The 22,070-nt window shown below is 48.7% G+C and overlaps 1 protein-coding gene and 1 pseudogene across 4 annotated transcripts in view; both read left to right on the top strand.

Annotated features, from left to right (window-relative positions):
- LOC105308738 (up-regulator of cell proliferation-like) overlaps positions 1-21,727 on the top strand; it is a 27,411-nt gene extending 5,684 nt beyond the window's left edge. The window contains exons 1-5 of one of the 4 annotated variants that reach the window (XM_011384736.2): positions 7,672-7,808; positions 9,339-9,409; positions 16,217-16,267; positions 16,480-16,518; positions 17,715-21,727. In XM_011384736.2, the coding sequence (XP_011383038.1) occupies positions 16,234-16,267; positions 16,480-16,518; positions 17,715-20,290 (2,649 nt within the window). In that variant the 5' untranslated portion in view covers positions 7,672-7,808; positions 9,339-9,409; positions 16,217-16,233 and the 3' untranslated portion in view covers positions 20,291-21,727. Of the gene's footprint in view, positions 1-7,671; positions 7,809-9,009; positions 9,033-9,338; positions 9,410-9,447; positions 10,273-16,216; positions 16,268-16,479; positions 16,519-17,714 lie in introns of those variants that run through there. The other 3 variants (XM_023525762.1, XM_011384735.2, XM_023525763.1) reach the window with 3 other exon arrangements.
- LOC111733710 lies at positions 5,555-5,673 on the top strand (annotated as a pseudogene).
- Positions 21,728-22,070: the final 343 nt, after the last annotated feature.

Genomic DNA, 22,070 nt, shown 5'->3' with positions numbered 1-22,070 from the left:
GTGTGATAGCAGCTCAAGTTCTGTGTCTTTCCACTTAACGAGAGGCTTTCACAGGTGCCGGGCCTGGGGTGGAGATGGTGAGGCCTGAGCCGTCCCTGGAGTGCATGGGCTCAGTGCTGTGCACCATAATGGAGCCGCTGGATCTGACTGCACCTAAGCCATGGCATTTTCCATCTCTCCGCTGGCCTTCTAGGTTTGGGGAGCAGGGATCAGAAGTACCCAGTACTTTGAGCTCATAAACAGAATAAACAAGGGCCCATCCCTCCAAGGCCAGGCCGATTCACCCTGAGGGGGTGGTCAAGGTCCCACTGTATTCCTGCTCTTGTCAGGAAGGGGGTGAAGCAGGATAGCCAGCAGGCAGGTGGCTGAGCCTTTGTGGGGATGCCATGCATGAGGTCTTTTAAAAAGTGACAGTGCATTTGGCATCCAGGCCCACCACTTTGTAGACCTGGGTCAGAGGTGGACATAATGCTAGACTTATGTATGCCCTTCTGTGAGCCAGCAGCCCTGAACTGTGTCCTTTTGGAAAGTGGCCTTAGTGCAGATTTGATGTTTGCGGTTTCAACTGTTTGTGAGTGACATCATGAGTCTGAAGTTGGTACTAACCTGTAATTTTCTGAGGGATACCCATCACAGAGCTGAGGTCCCGGAACTTTTAGTATACTTTCATTTCCTAGAGAACTGTGCACTTCTTATGGCATGTACAAATTTAGGGACAGCCTACATCTCCAGCTGTGTCCACTCTGCAGGCTTCGCTGGTGGATCAGGGTCCAGCCAGAGAGACTTGACCTGTCAGGTGGCCAGCAAACATTCAGCCTGCTGGCCTAGGTCCTGTGGGAACAAATGCAGACATTCAGGACAGAGATGAGAGAGGAGCCGTTTTCTGCTGTGCTTTTCATGGAGGAGCCTCCAAATCCGAAGTAACAATCCTACTTCTAAGAAGTGTGTTGTCAGGCCCTGCTCTTAGAGCTTTTGTGTATGTTAAGTTACTTAATCTTCACAGCAGCTGATAAGTATGCACTGTTTATCCCAATTGTACAGACAAGGAAACCAAGGTAGTTTGAGGTTAAAACTTGATGTAAATTAATTCCATTAAGGATCTTTGTTTTAGATTTGGTTACCGAGAACAAACAAAATGTTGGATTCTGTAATTTGTTCTGACCCAGAGCATATGCAGCATCTCTGGCGTGAACCTGCAGTAAGGATGGTCACGCTGGGGTAAGAAGCCGTATTAGGGCCATCTGCCTTCAGTTATGGTTCGCAAAGGGTGGCCAGAAGGCAGCTACTTAGAAGGAGCTCTTTTAAAGCAGGTTCCTGCGGGAAGCTGTGCTTTCTGATTTCTGAGATCTTGGGTGTGGGGAAGGCCTTTCCTACTCTGCTGAGATGTGCTGTTCTGTTGTAGATTGTCTACACTGTAGCTTTTTATAAAATCATTGCCTTTTTAAAAGAAGTAAAACATGTACCTGGTACATAGTTCAGAAGATATGAAAGAGACTTAAATGGAAATTGCAGCCCCTTTTACCCTATCCCTCACTGAGACTGTCTCCTGGAGTGGCAGGCTCAGTGGGATTCTGTGTTCTCGTTTTAAGCCCAAAATGCATTTTGGAGCTGTCCTTGGCTCTTTCTCATGAATTTATACATCTTTGTACATTGAGAAAATGAGCCTTTTCTCATTTGTGGCACAAATACTTTTCCTCCGTCTGTCATTTGCCTTTTGGCTTTATGAAGCCTTCCCTACTCAGATTTTTTTTTTAAGTCTTTAATATTTTCTTTCAGTGCATTTTTTGTTTCATTTTTTAATTTGAATCTTAGACCCATTTGGTATTCATTTTGGTGAAAGAGAACTAGGGATCATCTTTATTTTTTCAGGTTGCTGTAATTGAGCAATCACGAGATACTCAGAGCTACCTGGATCAGAGACGGAATTCCCGCTGTGTTGGCCTGTTTCTGGGCTGTTCGTGAGCCAGCACTACTCCGCTGATCTGGTGCGGCTCATACTGTTTTACTCGCTGGCTGATTTTGTCCTTCTTCATTACTGTTCTTTTTCAGAATTTTCTGATTATGATCATACAAATATTTTCTCTTAGAATCAGCTTCGGGTAATTTAAGCAGAATTGACTTTAAAAATTATATTGTCTTCCTTTCCCCAAACAGGATGTACCTTTTCATTTTTCCAAGTCTTTCATATTTTTTAGTATTCAGAGGTTTTTTTCATGTGTTGTACATTTGTTACGTATAATCCTAAATTTCTTCTTCTTGTCGAGGCTATAAATGTGGAGTTTCCCTTCCACATTTCAGAACTTCTGTTTCTATACAGGAAGGCAGTTGGGTTTTTAAACAGAATTTTGTGTATCCCCAACTGCTGTTCTCTCATCGTTTGCAGTTGTTTTCCAGTTACTCTCTTGGGTTTTCCAGGTCTCTTGGCACCATAATTTCTTTCTGTTATTGTGGATAAATAGCAAGTTGATTCTGCCTTTGTTGTGGGTAGAGGGTATGTCTTTAGGGAAGGAGCTGAGGGGTCCTTCCCATACACAGCGGAGGGCTGACTTCCCCAGGCCCTCCAAGCCCCTAGTAGCCCTGATGCCAGCTCAGCATGTCCGTGGAGGTCTGCCGTGTGTTCTGGGCTTCCACGTCAGTACGAACTTACCCGTGATCCCTGCCAGCCCTGCTCACCCCAAAGCTTCCCATCTGAGGCAGAAGCAGCCCTGTTGAGCCTGAACACTGGAGGCTTCCTGGACTGTCTTTCTCAGATGCTCTGTCGAGTCTGTTGAGATCCTTTACAGAAACTTTCAGAGTTTGACTCGTGTTGTCACCTCAGGTGCTGCCACTCTGGTCTGATCTTCGTCATCTCTTGTCTGTCCTCAATGTAAGACGGGCATATTGCCCTGGACTCAGAATACCCTCCAAGGAAAAAGCCCGGCTGTGTCATCTCTCATGTCCTAGAAGCCCTGTCTTGCTTGACCTCTCCTTCTGCGTTTCCGCTCACTCCGCACCAGTTGTGCTGACCTCCTGTGGCCCCCTGACCACCTTCGGGCCTCTGTTTCTACCTGGACTACTCTCTCCAGGGAGCTGCGTGGCTCACGTCCTCACCTCCTGCCAAGCCTGTTCCTGCATGTGTCCCTCTGCACTTAACATCTCCAGTGAGTCTGCTACTTAAGACTTAAGAAAATTGCTTATTGTCAGTCTCCCCCACCTCACTAAGTGTAAGTTGAATTTTTGTGTCCCTCACTGACGTGTGTGAAACTTTTAGAAAAGTTCCTAACAGCAAATAAGTATGTGGATAAACCCAAGAAGAAGTGGACGGCCTTCTGCAAATTTGCTTCCGAGATGTGAGTTCTTCCCCATCCTGCCTGGGCCGGATGCCCCGCGCAGGGCCCGGGGGGTCGCCTGGTCTTGCGGATCAGCGGGTGCATGCTCTCTGGGCTTGTGTAGTGAGGGTCCCTCATCTCTCTCCAGTGTGACTCGCCTGGAAGTTCCTGGGATTAGGCTGTGTTTTAGAGCCGTTCGCCCATGTGGTGAACCGGCACGGCAGGGATGCATGACAAAGGCTGGTCGCTTGGTACTCCAGCTCTCTACCCAGAAGGCTCTTGGGTTGGAGTGTTGCAGTGTTGCCCTAGGGCCCTGCCGAAGGGGCACTGCCAGCAACCAGGACACCGTCGCCCGACGGGAGGGGTGTGCCCACCCTCACTGTGCCGTCTCTCCTCTGCAGGAGGGCAGCGGCGGGCCCTCTGTCCTGCTGCCTGGACACCCGGGCATGTCTCAGGGACTAGACCGCCAGGCTGCACGTGCTGGGCTGTTGCCAGTGCCCTAATATCTGACATCTGTTTGTCCTCATGTGCCGCTTGATGGACCCTTTTCACGTACATTTTACATGATGACTTTTAAATTTTTTAAAGTGTGTGGTCACCTTGCAGAGGTGGGATGACCCCCAGTTTTCACTAGGATGTTGTTGCGGGCTGGACTGTGTCCCCCTGAAACATGTCGCAGTCTTAGCGCTGGGACCTGTGAGTGTGACCTTTTTTGGAACTGGGCTCCTTGCAGATGTGATTAGTTACGGTGAGGTTGTGCTGGGTAAGGTTGAGCCTTTATCCAGTGACTGGTGTCCTTATAGGAAGCAGGGGAGAAACACAGACACACGAGGGGGAGAACCCAGGTCGGGGCAGAGGTGGAAGCCCATATCGCTGTCCAGAGCCACATGTGCGCTGTGTGGGCAGCAGAGCGCCACAGAAGGGAGGAGTACTCAGAGAAAACACACTTATTCTCTCACGGCTGGTCCCAAACTAAGGTGTCAGCAGGTTGGTTCCTTCTGAGGCTCTGAGGGAGAGTCTGTCCCGTGCCTCTCACCGAGTTTCTGGTGGCTGCCGTCGGTCCTCAGTGTTCCTTGGATTGTAGATGCCTCACTCCAGTCTCTGCTCCCTTTGTCATGTCTTTCTCCCTATGTGTCCAGATTGTCTTCATAAGGATGCCGGTCATTGCATTAGGAGCCTGTGCCGTCTCTTTGGCAGTACAAGGCTTGGGGCTGGAACATGTCTTTTTGGGGGACGTAGTTCAACTTGTAACGAGGGTTTGAAGAGGTTTGCAGTGACCTGCCGAGGTTTTCTGGGCAGAGCGGCTGGCTTCGGGTTCTGTTTTGCTTTGCAGCCCAGATTTGGAGCAGGAAGGGAAGTGGCAGGTCTTGAAAGCTGTGGGCATCACACGGCAAAAGTTGAGTCAGAATCTTTATTATCCAAAGCAGTTGATAAGGTGTTGTCTTACCCTGCAGTCAGCAGCTGCACCTGCATTTACCTGGTCTTCTGTTCGGAATGGTTTTCTGTGCCATCTTGTTTTATTGGCACCACCAGTGAAGAAGCCGGGTTTGTTGCTGGAAATTAGCCCACTCACGAGGTTTGGTCACTGTTCTGGGCACTGTGGGACACTGTCCAAGGAGTGCTGGACTCGAGTGGTCGCGGCATCTTCATTTTCAGAGGTGGGATCTCCTGAGTCACAGTCTCCAGGCGTAAGTAGAAAAGCTGCTGGTGAGGCAGACAGGCCGCGAGCTGTCAAGGTCCCAGTTCCACTCGCCAGACTTGAAGGGAGCCTCTTTTGTGAACCAGCATGTGGGCGTACTGACTTGGTGAGAGAGTTGCAGACACCTTGGGCCCTCGGGGTGGTGGCCACATCTCCCCTTTCCCTGGGCAAAGTCGGTGTGAGAAGGTGCCCCAGGATGGAGGATGGGAGGGGAGCCACGGGGCCTCGGCCACAGGAGACCAGGAGCCCACACCGGGTGGGGCCTTTGTGCCTTAGCTGGGCTCCACATGTGACTCTGCCCTGGGGTCTTGAAAGGACCAGAAGACTGAACCCTAAATAGCCCCTAAGAAGAGAGTAAAATGGGCACATAGAATGTAGTCCTGTGTCTCAGTTAATAGAATGACCTACAGCAACATGGATAGATTATAAGAGAACTGATTAATATAGTGAGTGTTTTTCAGAAGAGCAGAGGTATTTCTTTGTCCTCTGTATTTTGTATTTGTTTATTTATAATGATATCGGTAATTTTCAAAAACTGCTTTGCAGTGTCTACGGCCATGCCACCCTGAACAAGCCCTATCCCGTCTGATCTCAGAAGCTAAGCAGGGTCGGGCCTGGTTAGTACTTGGATGGGAGACCACCTAGGACGACCAGGTGCTGTAGGCATAAAAAATAAAAAGATTAAAAAAAAAGAGGTTGTAAGATGACAAGGTCCTTGCAATCTGTGAGGTCAACCGAGGGTTGCCTCGCCTAAAAAAAAAAAATACTGCTTTGCAGAAAGCCCTCTTGCCCATGTCTGGGGCCATTGGAAGTGCTTCTGGTTTTCTCTGTCTTGGTCTGGCCTGCCTGCAGACAGGCAGAAGGAGGCTTCGCAAGGCTGCATGCTCAGAAGAGGGCTGGACCCTAAGTTAGCAGATGGACTTGTTTTTATGATTTTTATAATTACTAGTTCTAATTACAAGTTACCTAAAGCCTACTTGAGCCTAAAAAATGAGCCCTAAGGGATCCAGAAGATTTGTGTTTGGGTCTCTCTCCTGCTTGGTGATGTTGGCCTGGCCCGTTTGAGCCCCATTTCCACCTGCAGGATGGTTTGGGGTGTAACATTGGTTGGCTCAGGCTATCATAACCAAACACCTTAAACTGGGTGACTTAAATGACATGTTTACTTCTTGCATTTCTGGGGGCTGGAAGTGTCCGACCACGTGCTGATCAGTTCGGCCTCTCCCAGGCTTGCAGTTCCCTTCTTGCTGTGTCCTCACGGGGCCTTTTCTGTGCCTGCAGACAGAGCAAACCCTCGAGTGTCCCCTCCTCCTACAGGACACCAGTCCCATCAGAGCAGGGCCCCACCCACATGACCCCGTTCCATCTAATTACTCCCCTAAGGCCCCAGTCTTCAAATAGTCTCACTGGGGGCTAGGATTTCAACGTAGATACAGCTCAGGCCGCGCAGGTATTGAAAGCAGAGCTGTCACCTAGAAGCGTGGGCAGAGGCGAGGTTCTGTTGTTCTCCCCGCCAGGGTGTTTTACAGCACAGGGGTGGTCAGGTGTGAAGTTTGTTGGCAAGAATGAAGTACGGAATTGTGTTTATACGTTTTTATGGATCAGCAGCAACTCTGGGTCACCCCTGTAGCAATGTCACTGTTATTCCTGCGTTCTTGTGTGGGGCAGAAAGGGTTGAAGTCGAGCTCCATCCTGGGCACTGACTACCTAGAGAGTGTCCTGAGAGTTGGTGGGCAGTGGCGGGCAGAGGCCTGGTAGCACCCTGGGCAGTAAGTCCCTGTCCTCTGTCTCTTGTGTGCTGAGCCCCAGGCCAGCTTCTTCCCCTCTGGGGAACGATTTCAACCCACTCCCCTTGTTTTCCTTTGTCGAGGTTGCTTTTTTCCCCTATTCCCAAAGCAGTATGTGGTCTTTGCAGAAAAAGGAAGAGAAGACACGAGCCTCCATTTCTATCAGCGGCAGGGTCCGACCACGTCAGCGTTGCTTGGGGCTCTGTGCTCTAAGCGGCCTAAACAGCCATGAACACAGGACCATTGTGGCTCCTGCAACTCTCCTCAGAGAGGGCAGAGGGTGAACCCCCCGAGGAACATGCTGGAATAAGCACCAGGGGTCCTGCTATGTCCTCCCCAGAGGGTGGACTGGACGGGCACAGCAGAGTCGGTTAGTGGAGCTGGTCTGCCAGGAGCCAGCGCTTAAAGGCACGGTTGCGAGAACGTGGGCTTGAAGGGCACCGGGTTGTCAAGTCTTCTTGGGGTACCCCATGTTTTATTCTGTCCCTGAGCCCCACTCACAGTGCCATTTTAATAGCTCTTTTTGTTTTATTAAATCAATACATGCTGCTTCTATTGAAAAGAATTCAAATAAGACAGAATAAACTGATATAATACATAGAAATAAATAACCACTATTAACTTGTTAAACTTTTTATTTGGAAACAATTTCTGCTTAGAGATAAATTACGAAAATAAAAAGTCCCCTTGTCCATAGTATCCTATTGTTAACATTTTAGCTCATTACTATTCTCATTTATCATTCTTTCTCTCTCTCTTGTTGTCTCTTTCTATGGGTTTGGATGTGTGTATAATTATATGTATAATTTTTTTCTTATCCTTTACAGAGCAACTTGCGTGCATCGTCACCCTTTATCCCTAAACCCTTCAGTGTCTGCGTCCTAAGAACAGACAAATTCTCTCGCACAACCACAGTGCAGTCGTCAGTGCCAGGAAGTTTAACGTTGACCCCACCCACATTTCAGTTTTGTCAGTCGACCCCCAGAGTTCTCCTGCTTCAAGACCCAGTCTAGGGTGAGGTATTGCTCCAGCACCCTTCATCTGGAACGTTTCCTCAGTCCTTTTTTGGGGTCTTTTATGACATTCCTACTTTGGGATAATACAGTTTTCCCCCCTCAAGCATAATGTTTCATTTCGGCTTTGTCCACACGATTGGATCGGGGTTCCACACTCTTAGCTGGAATCCGGCATGGGCGATGTGTCCTTTCTCAGGGCAGTGACCCTCTGTCACTGGCTTTGGTCACCCATTCAACTATAATTATGTGGCACCTTGGAAGTGGTCCATGAGAACTATTTTAAGACTGGACAGGCGTTTTGCTTCTCGCCATTTTCCTGCAGGAGCTGGGAGTCGTTGAAGGTGTTCACACGAACCTGTCCTGATTGAGATGGGTGCAGGTGAGCTGCTCCCACTGCAGCAGCCTCCGCGCCAGCGGGAGCCCTCTTCCCCCTCCGTCGATCTGTTTACTTTCTGTATGGCTCAGTAGTTTCTGTTTTCCAGTGGTTCTTGATCTCTGTACTTAATTCCATCCACGCTCACGCTGTCCCAGACTTGGCGGTGGGCACCCCTCGAGCTGGCCACTGTGCCCTGTGACGCGCCCCAGCCCTCTCTTGGAGCATTTCCTCGTTCTCTGAAATCAGACGCTGAGGCTCATCTTGTTCTTTCCCCAAACCAGCCGTTTCTCCGCGGAGCCCTGGTGTCTTTCGGCCTGGAATTGTACTGAAGGATGCTTGGTGTGATCATTGCTACCAGTGTCTTTGCTTCTTAGCCCCTTCAGTGGACAGAGCTAAGAGGCGGGGGTGTGTGTGCACACATGTGCACATGAGCACGCATGTAGAAATGGCAAGTGCGCACTGGTGTGTCCCATCCCAGCATGCCTCTCTGAGTTCTTTTTCTAAATTCCTCTATTTTTTATTGGTATGTTCTTTCTCCAGTGGCAAATATGTGCAGTCTTCAGTGGCAGCCACGCTGCGCACACTGCTCTGTGGCCTGGCTCCCCACTCAGGGACCATCGCTGCCAACCCTCCGCAACATCTCACCCAACATCCACAAGATGAGACCCACAGACTATTGTAATGGTTGTGATGCTTGTAGAAGGCTGTGCCAGAATTCCCTGTTATTGGGCTTTGATTTTAAAAGGTGTCCAGTTTTTCGCTGTGATATGTAAAGTTGGCATCAACATTTTTGTAATTAAATCTCAATTATTTTCTTAGGATAGAGGTGGAATTACTGGTCAAAGGGTATGTATATTTTATGTCTTTCTGAATGGCCGTGTTTGTCCTCTGGCTCGTAATTTTTGAGAGTGCTGGTTTCCTGACCGGTGTTTCTCAGTGTGGCTGCACGGTAGAATCACAGAGGTGCTTCTAGAAACAAAGATCCCCAGGCTGCATTCAGAGCCTCTGAGATTCAGGTGTCAAGGATCTGGGGTGTGACTAGGATTTGCAGTTTTTAAAGGCTCCACAAGATATTTTGATATGCAGCCAATTTGAAAGGTGAAAGTGGTCTTTCATTATTTTAATTCTAATTTTCTTCTGAAATTGTTTCAGACATTCAGAGTTGGGAGAAGTGGCCCCAGAAAGAAAAGCATCTGAGAGAGGAACAGCTGTGGCCATTGCAGGTAAAGCCGGGTTTGGGCCCTGTCCAGAGCAAGTCCACGTCTCCTGTCCTGTCGGTATTCTGGGCCCCAGCAGCACCCTGGGCTCGCGATGCCAGCCTCAGGAGCAAGCGAGCACCAGGCTGTGCTTTCCTTTCACAGGAGGATTCCATCTAGAGGTCTTTTCAGCTTCCCTTGTACATTCAAAATAGGGTTCAGTTTAAACAGGCGATTATCACACAGTTTACTGGGAACACATCACTCCAGTTTGAGCATGTCATAACTGCCGTCCTGCGTCATGTTTAGGGTGACTGACTAGTTTCTAAACTGGGCACTTCTGAGTGGGAAAGGTGTTTTTTGTTGGGACAACAGGTGTCAATTGGAACCATCCTGGGCAGACGGGGGCTTGTGGACTTTCTGGTCATAGTTCACATAAGCTGGTTTTTCTTTTTCTGGATATTTAGGGGGGTAGGGCTGTAGCTGCCCTTTGTGACATCAGCGTCACAGTGTGTCCATACTTCAGACATCTTAATTTCTCTTAGCACCTCATTTTTAATCTTTCTTTCGTTAATTTGATGCTTCTCAAAATGGATGTGTTCTATTGGATATTTGTAGTGTTACGCAGAAATAACCCCACAAAATATGCAAAGAAATTTGGGTTAATCACATTTTGTTTTGTTTGACTAATTCAAACAAATATTTATTCACTGCCTCACACTCAGTAGAATGGCTACTATCAAAAAACCAGAAAAGAACAGGAGCTGGCAAGGATGGGGAGAAACTGGAGCTTCGTGCACTGTTGGTGGGGCTGCTGTGGAAAACAGTGTGGAGGTTCCTCAAAAAACCAGTGGTAGAACTACCGGATGAGTCAGCAGTTCCATATCTGGGTATATAACCCCCAAATCAAAAGCAGGGTCTCGAAGAGATATTTGCACACCCGCATTTGTAGCATCGCTATTCACAATAGCTAAAACATAGAAGCAACCCAGTGCTCATCAGTGGATAAACACAGCGAAATGTGGTGTATGCGCACAATGGCACATTATTCAGCCTTTAAATGGAAGGAGATTCTACAGAATACAACAGCATGGATGAACATTACACTGAGAGAAATAAGCCAGGCGGAGAGAGACAAATACTGTATGAGTCCACACGAGGTACATGAGGTACTTAGAGTAGTCAAATCATAAACACAAAGTGTAGTGGTGATTGTCAGGGGCTGAGGGAGGGGATGGGGAATTACTTATATTTTTTAATAGGTATAGGATGTCTTACAAGATGAGTAAAGTTATGGGATGGATGTTGTGATGGCCACACAGCAGTGTGAAATGCATTTAATATCACTGTACCACACACTTAAAAATGGTTAAGTTAGCATATTTTATGTGTATTTTAACAATAAAAATGGAAAAAAACATTGAGGAAAAAAACCACTTTATAGTGAATAATTCTGTGGCATTTAATACACTCACAAAGTTATGCAGTCTCCACTTTTTATCTAAGTAGTTCCAAAACCCTCTCCACCGTTCGCGAGTGAAACTCTGTGCCCATTGAGCAGTGTTTTCCCATCTGTCCCTCCTCCCAGGACCCATAGCAACCACCAGTCTGTGTTACGTGTCTCTCTCGTGTCTGTATATTTCCCGTAGCTGAAATCATACAGTGTGTATGTGCCTTTTGTGTTTAGTTTCTTTCTCTGAGGGTACCGTTTGGGTTCGTCTCTGTTGTCCCTTTTTAAGGCTGAGTACTGTTGTGTTGTGCCGATGGACCACATTTTGTCAGTGGGCGTTTGGGTTGTTTCTACCTTCTGGCTGCTGTGGATAGTGCTTTTGTGAATGGGCAACTACGTGTACTGCTTTGAGTGCTCGTTTTAATTTGAGGGGTGTACATCTAGGAGTGGAATTGCAGAGTCAAATGGCAATTCTACGTTTCCTTCTTCCAGTACCAGCTATATTGTTTTTCATAGTGGTCGCACCATTTACAATGTCACCAGAATGTGTGAGGGTTCCAGTTTTTCTCCATCCTTGTCAACATTTTTTATTTTTTGTTTGTTTGCTTTTTATCGCCATCCTAGCAAGTGCGAAGTGACATCTCATTGTGGTTTTGATCTTCATTTCCGTAGTGACTTGTGATGTTGAGCGTATCTCCTCTGGAGAAATTTCTATTCAGGTGCTTTGCCTATTTTTTAAATTGGGTTGTTTTTCTTTTTTGTTGTGACGTTGCGAGAATTATTTATGTATTCTAGAGACTAGACCCTAATCACATTTGGTTTGCACATATCTTTTCCCATTCTGTAGGTTGTCTTTTCACTCTTGATAATGTTTTTGATGCAGACACAAGTTTTATTTAGATGAAGTCCAGTTTATCTATTTTTTTCTTTTGTTGCCTGTGCTTTTGGTGCCGTACTTAAGAATCCATTGCCGAATTCTAGATCACAAAGGTGTAACCCCATGTCTTCTTCTAAGAGTTTTATGGTTTTAGCTCTTATATTTAGGACATTGATTTTCAGTTAATTTTTTATATGTGGCATGAGGGAGGGATTCACCTTCATTCTTGTCACATGGGTGTCCTCATTGTCAGCACTAACAGTCCCAAACCAAGGTCTCACATGGTCTCTTAAATGTCTGTTTGCTGCCCAATAAAAGTATTCATTCCAGCATTTGGTGAAAAACTCCATAGCATGAGTATTGGGTACTCTAATAATTCAGGGGGAAAGTCATTCGGTTTGAAGGGTGAGAGTGGTTGTGAGTGCCCCACTCAGAGTGCACGTCAGTGGGCAGGCCTGGCCCACACTCGGCCCCTTGTGCTCCACTTGGCAGGAGCCCGAGCCTGTTCCCTCCTAACGGGAAGTGAGAGGAGGCCTTGGCCCATGGCACCAAGCCTTTGCCGGGCCCCATAATGGCACTGACTGTGGCCTTGCCTGCAGCCTGGCTGCCCTCCTTCTGCCTCGTGCATCGGCCGCTGATGTCCGATGGCCATCTTGGCTTCTGGCGTTCTCTGCCTGCGTCACATTTGCTCTCCCGCCCTTGGCAGTGGTGTCCGTGATTTGACAGCCTGACCCTCCGGCCACTTTTTGCGTTGTGGCCTCACCCACCTGCTCCCTCTCTGGTTCAAGTCAGAGCCGTCGCTCATTCCTAGCAAAGCTCAGCCCTGTCTTCTCTGGGCCTGAAGCTCACTTCTGATTCCAGCTCCGATGACTCTCTCGGGGCCTCGCCCCATCTCGGGTGTCTCCGGGTTTCCTGTTCCCTTCTCCAGCCATCGATCTTCCTTCTCATGGCATTTTGGATCCCTTGGAAATTCTCCTGGTGTCTTGTCAGCTGAGTGCTCAGCGCGTGCTTTGGTCTGTGAACCGTCCATGTCTGTGATGCTCTCCTGCTTTCAGGACCCGCTTCCTTTTTCCCTCGTCTTTCTCTCTCCTGTACCTCACGGTGTCGCCCAATCAAAGACGACTGCTTTAAATGTCATGTGCATCTACCTGATCACATGGAAATCATGAGAGGATAAGTCTGAAAATGTCAGAATCGTTTCTTGATTCCTAAGGTTTTGCAAATATAATTTTAATCTTGGAATAGGTGATAACTTTTACTTGGATCAGAAGTCAGTCCTTAAAAACAAACACAGAGAAGTGTCGTTCCCACAACCCCACATTTGCAGCAAATCTGTATGATTTTAAGGTCTTTTATCACAACGTAAGCATCTGAATAACACTGAATTAAATACCTTCTGTAATATAAATGTAAGTGTTAGACATGCCACCATATTAGAGACTTCGGAGAAGTAAGTTTGTTTGTAAGTCATAATCCTTCCCCTGTGTGTGTGCATCATTTTAAGTGAAAACAAAAACTCCTTAGGATAGAACAAAATAATGTTCACAGGAACCAAGAAATTCATATGAACTTTTATATTTTATTTTATTTATTTTACTTTTTAATCTTTTTATGGTGACATTGGTTAACAAAATCCAATAAGTTTCATCTGTACACTTGGACAGTAAGGCATATATATATATTTACGCTATGTGTTTACCTTCCATAGTTAGATTTCTTTCTGTCACCACATATTTGACCCCCTTTACCCCATCTACCTCCCCCATCCCCCCACCCCCTACCTTCTGGTAACCATTCGTCTATAGTCCATGTCCATGAGTCTCCGTTTGTTTGTCCTGTTCATTTGTTGCTTTTAGATTTATATTCCACATGTAAGTGATATCATGTGATTTTCAACTCTTTCTTTCTGGCTTATTTTGATCAGCATGATTATCTCAAGGTCCATCCATGTTGTCACAATTGACAGTATTTCATCTCTATTTATGGCTGGCTGAGTAATATTCCATTGTATATATGTACCACAGCTTATTTAGCCAGTCATCTATCATAAGACACTTTGGTCGCTTCCATGTCCTGTCCACTGTGAATAATGCTGCTATGAACATCCGTGTGCAAATATCTTTTCAGAAATGAATTTTCAAGTCTTTGGGGTAAATACCTAGTAGAGGGATTGCTGGATCATATGGTAGATCAATTCTTAGTTTTTTGAGGGACCTCTTTACTATTTTCCTTAGTGGCCGTACCAATTTGCAGTCCCACCAGCAGTGTATGAGGGTTCCTTTTTCTCCGCATCTTCTCCAGCATTTGTTATTACTTGTCCTGTTGATTATAGCTAATCTAACAGCTGTGAGATGGTATCTAATTGTGGTTTTGATTTGCATTTCCCTGATGGCTAGTGATGTTGAGCATTTTTTCAGATATTTGTTGGCCATTTGTATGTTCTCTAGGGAGAAGTGTCTGTTCAGGTCCTCTGCCCATTTTTTGATTGGGTCATTTGTTTTTTTATTGTTAATGAGTTGTATGAGTTCTTTGTATATTTTGGATTTTACGCCCTTATCGGAGGTGTGCTTGCAAATATATTTTCCCATTCGGATGGTTCTCTCTTTACCTTGTTGACAATTTCCTTTGTTAAGCAGAAGCTTTTTAGTTTGATGTAGTCCCATTCATTTATTTTTGCTTTTGATGTCAAATTCATAAAATCTTCTTTAAGTCCAAGGTCCTTGAGTTTAGCTCCTATGTTTTCTTCTGTGCATTTTATTGTTTCAGGTCTTATATTCAGGTCCTTAATCCATTTTGAGTGAATTTTGGTGTGTGGTGATAGACAGCAGTCTAGTTTCATTCTTTTGCAGGTGGCTTTCCAGTTTTCCCAGCACCTTTTATTAAAGAGGCTTTCCTTTCTCCACTGTATGTTTTTGGCTTTGTTGTCAAAAATTATTTGCCCATATCAATATGTGTTTACTTCTGCACTCTCGATTCTGTTCCACTGGTCCGTGTGTCTGTTTTTCTGCCAATACCATGCCGGTTTGATTACAGTCGCTTTGTAGTATAATTTGAAGTCAGGCAGAGCGATGTCTCCAGTCTCGTTCTATTTTCTCAGGATGGCTTTGGCAATTTGGGGTCTTTTGTGCTTTCATACAATCTGATGATTTTTCGTTCTATTTCTTTAAAAAATGCCGATGGAATTTTGATGGGGATTGCATTAAATCTGTATAATGCTTTAAGTAATAAGGTCATTTAAACTATGTTGATTCTTCCAACCCAAGAACACGGAATATCTTTCCATTTCTTTGTATCTTCTTTGATTTCTTTTAATAGGGTCTTATAGTTTTCATTATATGGGTCCTTCACATATTTTGTTAGATTTATTCCTAGGCATTTTATTCTTTTTGTTGCAATTGCAAAAGGAATTATTTTTTCCACTTCTCTTTCTGACACTTCATTATTAGAGTATAGGAACGCTATGGATTTTTGAACATTGATTTTTTACCCAGAAACTTTACTGAATTTGCTTATTGTTTCTAGTAGTGTTCTTGTGGAGTCTTTAAGGTTTTCTATATAGAGAATCATGTCCTCCGCGAATAGTGACAGTGTGACTTCTTCATTTCCTATTTGGATGCCATTTATATTTATATTTATATTTACATTTATTTATATTTATATTTATATGCCTTTTACATTTCTCTTGCCTGATTGCACTTGCTAGGACCTCCAGTGTTATGCTGAAGAACAATGGCGATAATGGACAGCCTTACCTTGTTTCTGATCTTAGAGGGAAGGTTTTTAATTTTTCACCATTAAGTATAATGTTGGCTGAGGGTTGTCATATATGGTCTTTATTATGTTAAGGTACTTTCCTTTTATACCGATTTTGTTAAGTGTTTTGATCATAAGTGGATGCTGTATCTTGTCGAAGGCTTTTTCTGCATCTATTGATATGATCATATGATTCTTATTTTTTAATTAGTTTATGTGATGTATCACATAAATTGATTTGCGTATTTTGAACCATCCCTATGCCTCTGGGAAGAAGCCCACTTGATTGTGATGTATAATCTTCTTAATATGTTGCTGTATTCAGTTCGCCAGTATCTTATTTAGGATTTTTGCATCTGTGTCCATAAGAGATATTGGTCTGCAGTTTTCTTTTTTTGTCTTTTGGTGTCAGAGTAATATTGGCCTCATAAAATGAGTTGGGTTATATTTTAAATAGTTTCTAAAATCAAAGATTGATCTATATGTTTCATGAAGTTATTTATGTTTCATTGTCACAAAGCTTAGAAAATTCTATGAAGAATATATCCTAGAGCAAAGCACTTGCTTGTATGTAGCTATTACCACTTTGTGTTATATTTTGGGTTGGAAAAAAAAAATGAAATTTACATCGGAAAAATGGAAGCCAATAATAGCACTAAACATAAATTAGCCACTATCCTCACTTCTGCTTTTTGGTAGGAAGGTGCTAACTTGCTGATGAAACTGAACATGTCTGTCTGCTTTTTTCTTCCAGATTTGGAATGGAGAGAAATGGAAGGAGATGATTGCGAGTTTCATTATGGAGGTAGAAGCTACAGGATTTGGTGACAGATTGGTTGGGGGAAAGAGAGAGGGCATGGGTAAAGTGAAAAATAACTGTGATTTCATATTTTGAACAATGGGGAGAAGTTACTGTTTTAGCAAGAAAAAGAGAGGGTTCAGAGTTCAGCTTAAATGAACTGGTGTCAGTCCCAGACACCTGATTTGATTGACACTTCATTTTTCTTTCTTTTTCAGATGTTACAAATGAGGCTCAGGACAGCGACTTTCCAACAGGTGTGTGTTTCTCTCATTTTATCTCACCGCTCTAGTTTCCTTTCTTGTCATTTAGGCTGGTGGTTCCCATACCTGACTGCATCAGAATCACCTCTAGACTGTTAACCCTCTGCGGGCCGTTGATAATGTAGCCAAGAAAGCAAAGCCCTGGGAGCTGTTACATATAGAGTCACAGAGTGAGTTGGGGGGAGTGGGACAGATGTGTCCCGGTGTTCTGAGTGCTGCTGGTGACCCACCAGTGGCTCTGAACCCATCATATGTCTTCTGGAGAAACAGAGGAGGGCTGGTCACCTCCCTCATGGCTGAGGCAGCATCACAGGTGTGGTGTTGCCTTTTGAGAAAGAATTCGAGAGAACCCCGGAGCTCAGCAGGATTCGTATTTGTTTATTTTGTTGATTTATTTAACATTTAGAGTGTACCGATTATATCTAGTGTGAAAGTTGGTAAGAGGCCACGGCCAGGATGGAGAGTGGGTGGAACATCTGCCAGGGTGCTGTGCCCAGTGCAGTCTCCCGCTGTGAGGCCCACATTGCCAAGGTGAGGTGTGCAGACCTGAGAAAATCAGTGCAGAGCCACGATGGCCTCTCACAGACACTTCACACAATAAAAATCTAAACTCGTGTTATTGGTGCACATTTGCAAAACAGTTTACTTATGATTTCTAACGCTCTAGACCTAGTAATGACTCTCTATTTCCTTTAAAAATTCTCCAATATTTTGTAAAGAGAAAAGAACTTGAATAGGAAAATCAGAGAATCAGTGATTGTGTACCTGTGGGAAATTCTTGGTGACAGTGTGAGGGAACCCACCAGTGGACCCAGAGTGTGTGATAGGACAAGAGAACCCCGCGCTGGGCAGAGTGTGGGCAGAAGCGCAGGAGTATATTGGGGGTTTGGGGGTATGATGGGAGAATGAGGTGCATTGCACATCTGGGGCACGTAGCTGCTTACTCCTGTAGGTTTCAAGAGAAAGCAGACATGTAGACTTTTACGTGAAAACTCCCATTTCTGAAATGTGGCCCCTGGGTGCCCTGTCCTTTTCTCTCTAACGTCCCCGTGTCTTCCTGTGTTTGGACCTGGGTGGTGTGATTTACGGGCGTCCTCGTGTCTGCGTCCTGCCCGTGTGCTGGCGCTCCATCCCCAGCCCTGGCCCCTGTCACTGTCGGCGAGCACTTACGTCCCCCTCTCCCTCCACAGTGGAGAGGAGCCGCCTGCAGGACATGCTGTCACTTTTGGGACTAGAGACGTACCAGGTCCACAGACTCGGCCTGCAGGACGCCCTGCAGATCAGCAGCGACAGCATGAGGAGCCGGGCCCCTCAGACGCCCAAGGACTTGCCCTGGAGTTTCCTCCGGAAGCTGCAGGCCCTCAACACTGAGGCCAGGAGCACCAGCATGGTGCTGGACGTGGCCCTGGATGCCCGGCCTGTGGAGAAGGAGAGCCAGCTGGGAGAGGACGTCATCTACTGGGACACAGCCGATGACATCTCCGCCGACATCTACTCCTTCTCCGAGCTGCCCACGCCTGACACGCCCGTGAACCCCCTGGACCTGCTCTGCGCCCTGCTGCTGTCCTCGGACAGTTTCCTGCAACAGGAAATCGTGCTGAAAATGTCTCTTTGCCAGTTCGCACTCCCTCTCGTTCTGCCGGACTCGGAAAATCACGGCCACACCTTCCTGCTGTGGGCCATGAGGGGCGTGGTGCGGACGTGGTGGTCCCAGCCCCCGAGGGGTGCGGGCAGCCTCAGGGAGGACAGCGTGGTCCTGCCCCGGGCGCCCACCTTCGCCTTCGTGCGCATGGAGGTCAGCAGCAACTCCAAGTCCCAGCTGCTGAACGCTGTGCTCAGCCCGGGCCACAGGCAGCGCCACTGCTTCTGGCATCGGGATCTGAGTGTGGGCAGCAGCCCTCGGGAGATTGCGGACGGGCTGGTGGAGGTATCCTGGTCACTGCCCAGTGGCAGGGAGGACCTGGACCTTTTCCCAGAGCCCGTGGCCTTCCTGAACCTCAGAGGCGACATTGGGTCTCATTGGCTGCAGTTCAAGCTGTTGACTGAAGTGTCCTCGGCTGTGTTCATCCTGACCGACAACATCAGTAAGAAGGAGTACAAGCTGCTGTCCTCCATGAAGGGCTCGGCCACCAAGTGCTACTTCATCCTGAGTCCCTATCGTGGGAAGCGGAACGCGAACCTACGCTTCCTGAACAGGTTGATCCCCGTGCTGAAGGTGGACCACTCCCACGTCCTCGTCAAGGTCAGCAGCACCGACAGCGCACGCTTCGTGCGCAGGGTCCGCTCCATCGTGGCGCACGTGGCGCGTTCCCCCTGCCGCAGGGTGTCGGTGGAGGACATGGCCCACGCGGCCCGCAAGCTGGGGCTGAAGGTCGACGAGGACTGTGAGGAGTGTCAGCAAGCGAAGGACAGGATGGAGCGCATCACCAGGGACATCAGGGACGCAGACGCCTTCCGCCGGGACGTGCTGAGGCTGCAGGGGGAGCCGTGGCGGAAGGCGGCCCAGGTGGAACGGGAGCTCCGCCAGGCGCAGCGGGCGGCGGACCCGTCAGAGAAGCAGCGGGCGGAGCTGAGGCATCGGCTGGTGGACCTCCGGACGCAGCAGAACGGCCACAGCCCCACGGGCGGGCTGCAGGACTTCATCGCAGGCATCGGCGGCCCCTCCGTGCGCGAGAAGCAGTACTTCCTCAGGTGGATGGAGTGGGGGCTGGCCTGGGCGGCCCAGCCGAGGCCGAGGCCGCCTCTGGAGCCAGCTGTCACTCTGAAGCCACAGCAGGGCGAGCCGCCCAGGCCGGAGCCCCTGGGGGTGGAGCATTTCCTGCGGGAGATGGGCCAGTTTTACGAGGCAGAAAGCTGCCTGGTAGAGGCTGGGAAGCTGTCCGCTGGCCAGAGGCGGTTTGCCCACTTCCCGGGCCTGGCCGTGGAGCTGCTGGTGAGGGGGCTGCCCCTGGAGCTGACAGACGGGAGCACCCTGAGCACCCCGCTGCGCTGGGTCACGGGGCTCCTGAAGGAGCTGCATGCGCGCCTGGAGAGACGGTCACGGCTGGTGGTGTTGTCAGCGCTGGGCGTGCCGGGCACTGGCAAGTCCACTCTCCTCAACACCATGTTTGGGCTGCGATTCGCCACACGGAGGGCTCGTGGTCCACGAGGGGCCTTCATGCAGCTCGTCACAGTGGCCGAGAGCTTCAGCCAGGACTTGGGCTGCGACCACATCCTGGTGATAGACTCAGGGGGCTTGATAGCGGGGGCCCCGGCCACAGCCATTGGGCGCTTTGAGCTCGAGGTTTCCTTGGCCACTTTGATTATGGGGCTGAGCAATGTCACCGTGGTCAGTTTAGCTGAGACAAGGGACATTCCACCAGCCATTCTACACGCGTTTCTGAGGTTGGAGAAAGCGGGGCACATGCCCAGCTATCAGTTTGTGTACCAGAACCTCCATGATGCGTCTGCCCCCGGCCCTAAGCAGAGAGAAAGGAGGCAGCTCCCAGACGCCCCGGCCGACGGGAGCAGGGCCACAGCACAGCTGGAGAAGCAGGGCGACGGCCTCCGGACACTAGCCGACCTGGCCTTCTGTGACCCCGAGAAGCAGCACGTCTGGCACATCCCCGGCTTATGGCACGGAGTGCCCCCCATGGCCTCTGTGAGCTTGGGGTACAGTGAAGCCATCTTCGAGTTGAAGAGGTGCCTGCTGGAGAACATCAGGAACGGCCTGTCCGACCCCAGCAGGAGCTCCCAGCAGCTCATCGAGCTAGTGAGACGGCTGTGAGTGCAGCTGCTCCGAGGGGTGTCTGCATGGGGCTGGACCAGACCCATGTGCGAAGGGAGAAAATGAGACGGGGGTGTGGAGCTTCCCAAACGGGGTTAGGAAAGGAGGAGCCCCCAGACCAGCTGGGAGACGCGCTCGGAGCTGGAGACTCGGCCGTCTCGGCGCCTTCGGAGGCCCCTTGGGTCAGCCTCCTGTGCAGCTGCTCTCCTGTCCGCCCCTGAGGAGGCGCGGGCGCCACTTCCCCTTGGCACTCGGGTACCCGGGATGGGCGGGAGGTGCCCAGGAAGCAGAGGTAGGCTTCTCGGTGAGCCCACGCCGGCGACTGATCGCCCCGTAAGCGAGGGCTGCGGGCGTCTGTTTATCGAGCCTCCTGTGCAGCCTCCTTCCCCAGGAGTCCCACGCGCCGTTCCACCCTGTAGCGTTAGTTCACGCGCTGGCCCGGCCCTGAACACACGGGCGTGCCTGCTCACGCGTCTGCCCTCGGCCATGCGCTCCCGAGGCCAGGGCTGTGTGACACAGCTCTAGGCACTAAATAAATGTTTGTTACACGAAGGAAATGAGTGAATGGACAAAGGTGGTACAGGCAGGTTCCTGGCTGTGCCTTTATTGTCCTGTTTCCTCAGAGGGTCACAGTGGCTGTCTGAGGGAGAGGTGCGCTGCGGACACCTGGGAAGAGGTCTCAGAAAGTGCCGTGCCATCCTCTAGGCAGGTTTTTACTGGGAAGCTGAACTAAAAGTCCTTGCAGTGACTCCAGGGTGACGCTGTCATTATCCCCTTTGGTGGGTGAGGACAGGGCCAGGAGCAGGGAAGCAGCATGCCCCAGACACCCACCTGCATGGCGCCCTCAGTCCCACATTGCTGCTTCCTGACGCGCGTCCCACAGCAGCCAGGCTCACCCGGCCTGGGCTTCGGCGTCAGCCCTTTGTTTCATTCCCTGCCTCTGGTGCCAAGTTCCCTTCCGCTCACCTTGCTGCCATTCGAGCCAGAACTTGGGACCCCTCCCATCGGTTCTCTAGCGGAAAGCCTTGCCTGTGTCGGCCCTTACCCAGGTCAGGGTCACCAGGCCACGCCTTGAAACCCAGTCCCGGCAGTGTCCCTCGCTCTGGGAGCCTCGGCTTAGATCTTGGGGCCTCCTTCCCTCTCTGTTTTCTGGCTGCAGGGAAGCCGGGCCCCTAGGTGGGTGACCAGGAGCTCCTGTGTGTGTGCGCCTTTGCCGACTCAATAAGTGAGCGCTCTGCACGGCCCTTCCTGGAACGCAGACTCCTGGCACCTTCTCTGGAGTCCTGGGACAGCTGTGACTCCCTTGGTGTCCAGAGCATGGCCCCGTGTTCTGTGAGCCTTCAGACATGCTAGCCAGGTGGAATGCCGTTCTGGAAGTCTGGAAGCTCACCTTTCGCTAATAAATTCAGGAAAACCTTTTTCCTTCTGAAACTTGAATCTGATCCTTAGGCACTAAAAACTTGTCTCTTTGTGGATTATTAGAGAACACAAATTTGAAGATGCCGGTTCACTTGGACATACCCAGACCTCACCTTGCTTGCCCCTGGCCTGCAGAACACAGCAGGAGCTCCCCCGGGAGGCTCCCAGGTTCCAGTTCAGGCCCTGGCTTGTTGACTGTCAGCCAGTCCCTTAGAAACTACGTCTGGCTCTTCCCGAAATGGGGAGCAGGGAAGCCAGCCCTACTGTTTCCCTGCCAATCAGGGTTCTTTGCTGGGTTCTATGCATTGTCCAGAGTTAAAGTTCAGTCATCAAATTCCTGAAAATTAGTAGGAGTGTGCTT

The sequence above is a fragment of the Pteropus vampyrus genome, unplaced genomic scaffold (assembly GCF_000151845.1).
Source record: "Pteropus vampyrus isolate Shadow unplaced genomic scaffold, Pvam_2.0 Scaffold620, whole genome shotgun sequence".
Taxonomy (NCBI): Eukaryota; Metazoa; Chordata; class Mammalia; order Chiroptera; family Pteropodidae; genus Pteropus; species Pteropus vampyrus.
This window is presented reverse-complemented; position numbering and strand designations above follow the sequence as displayed.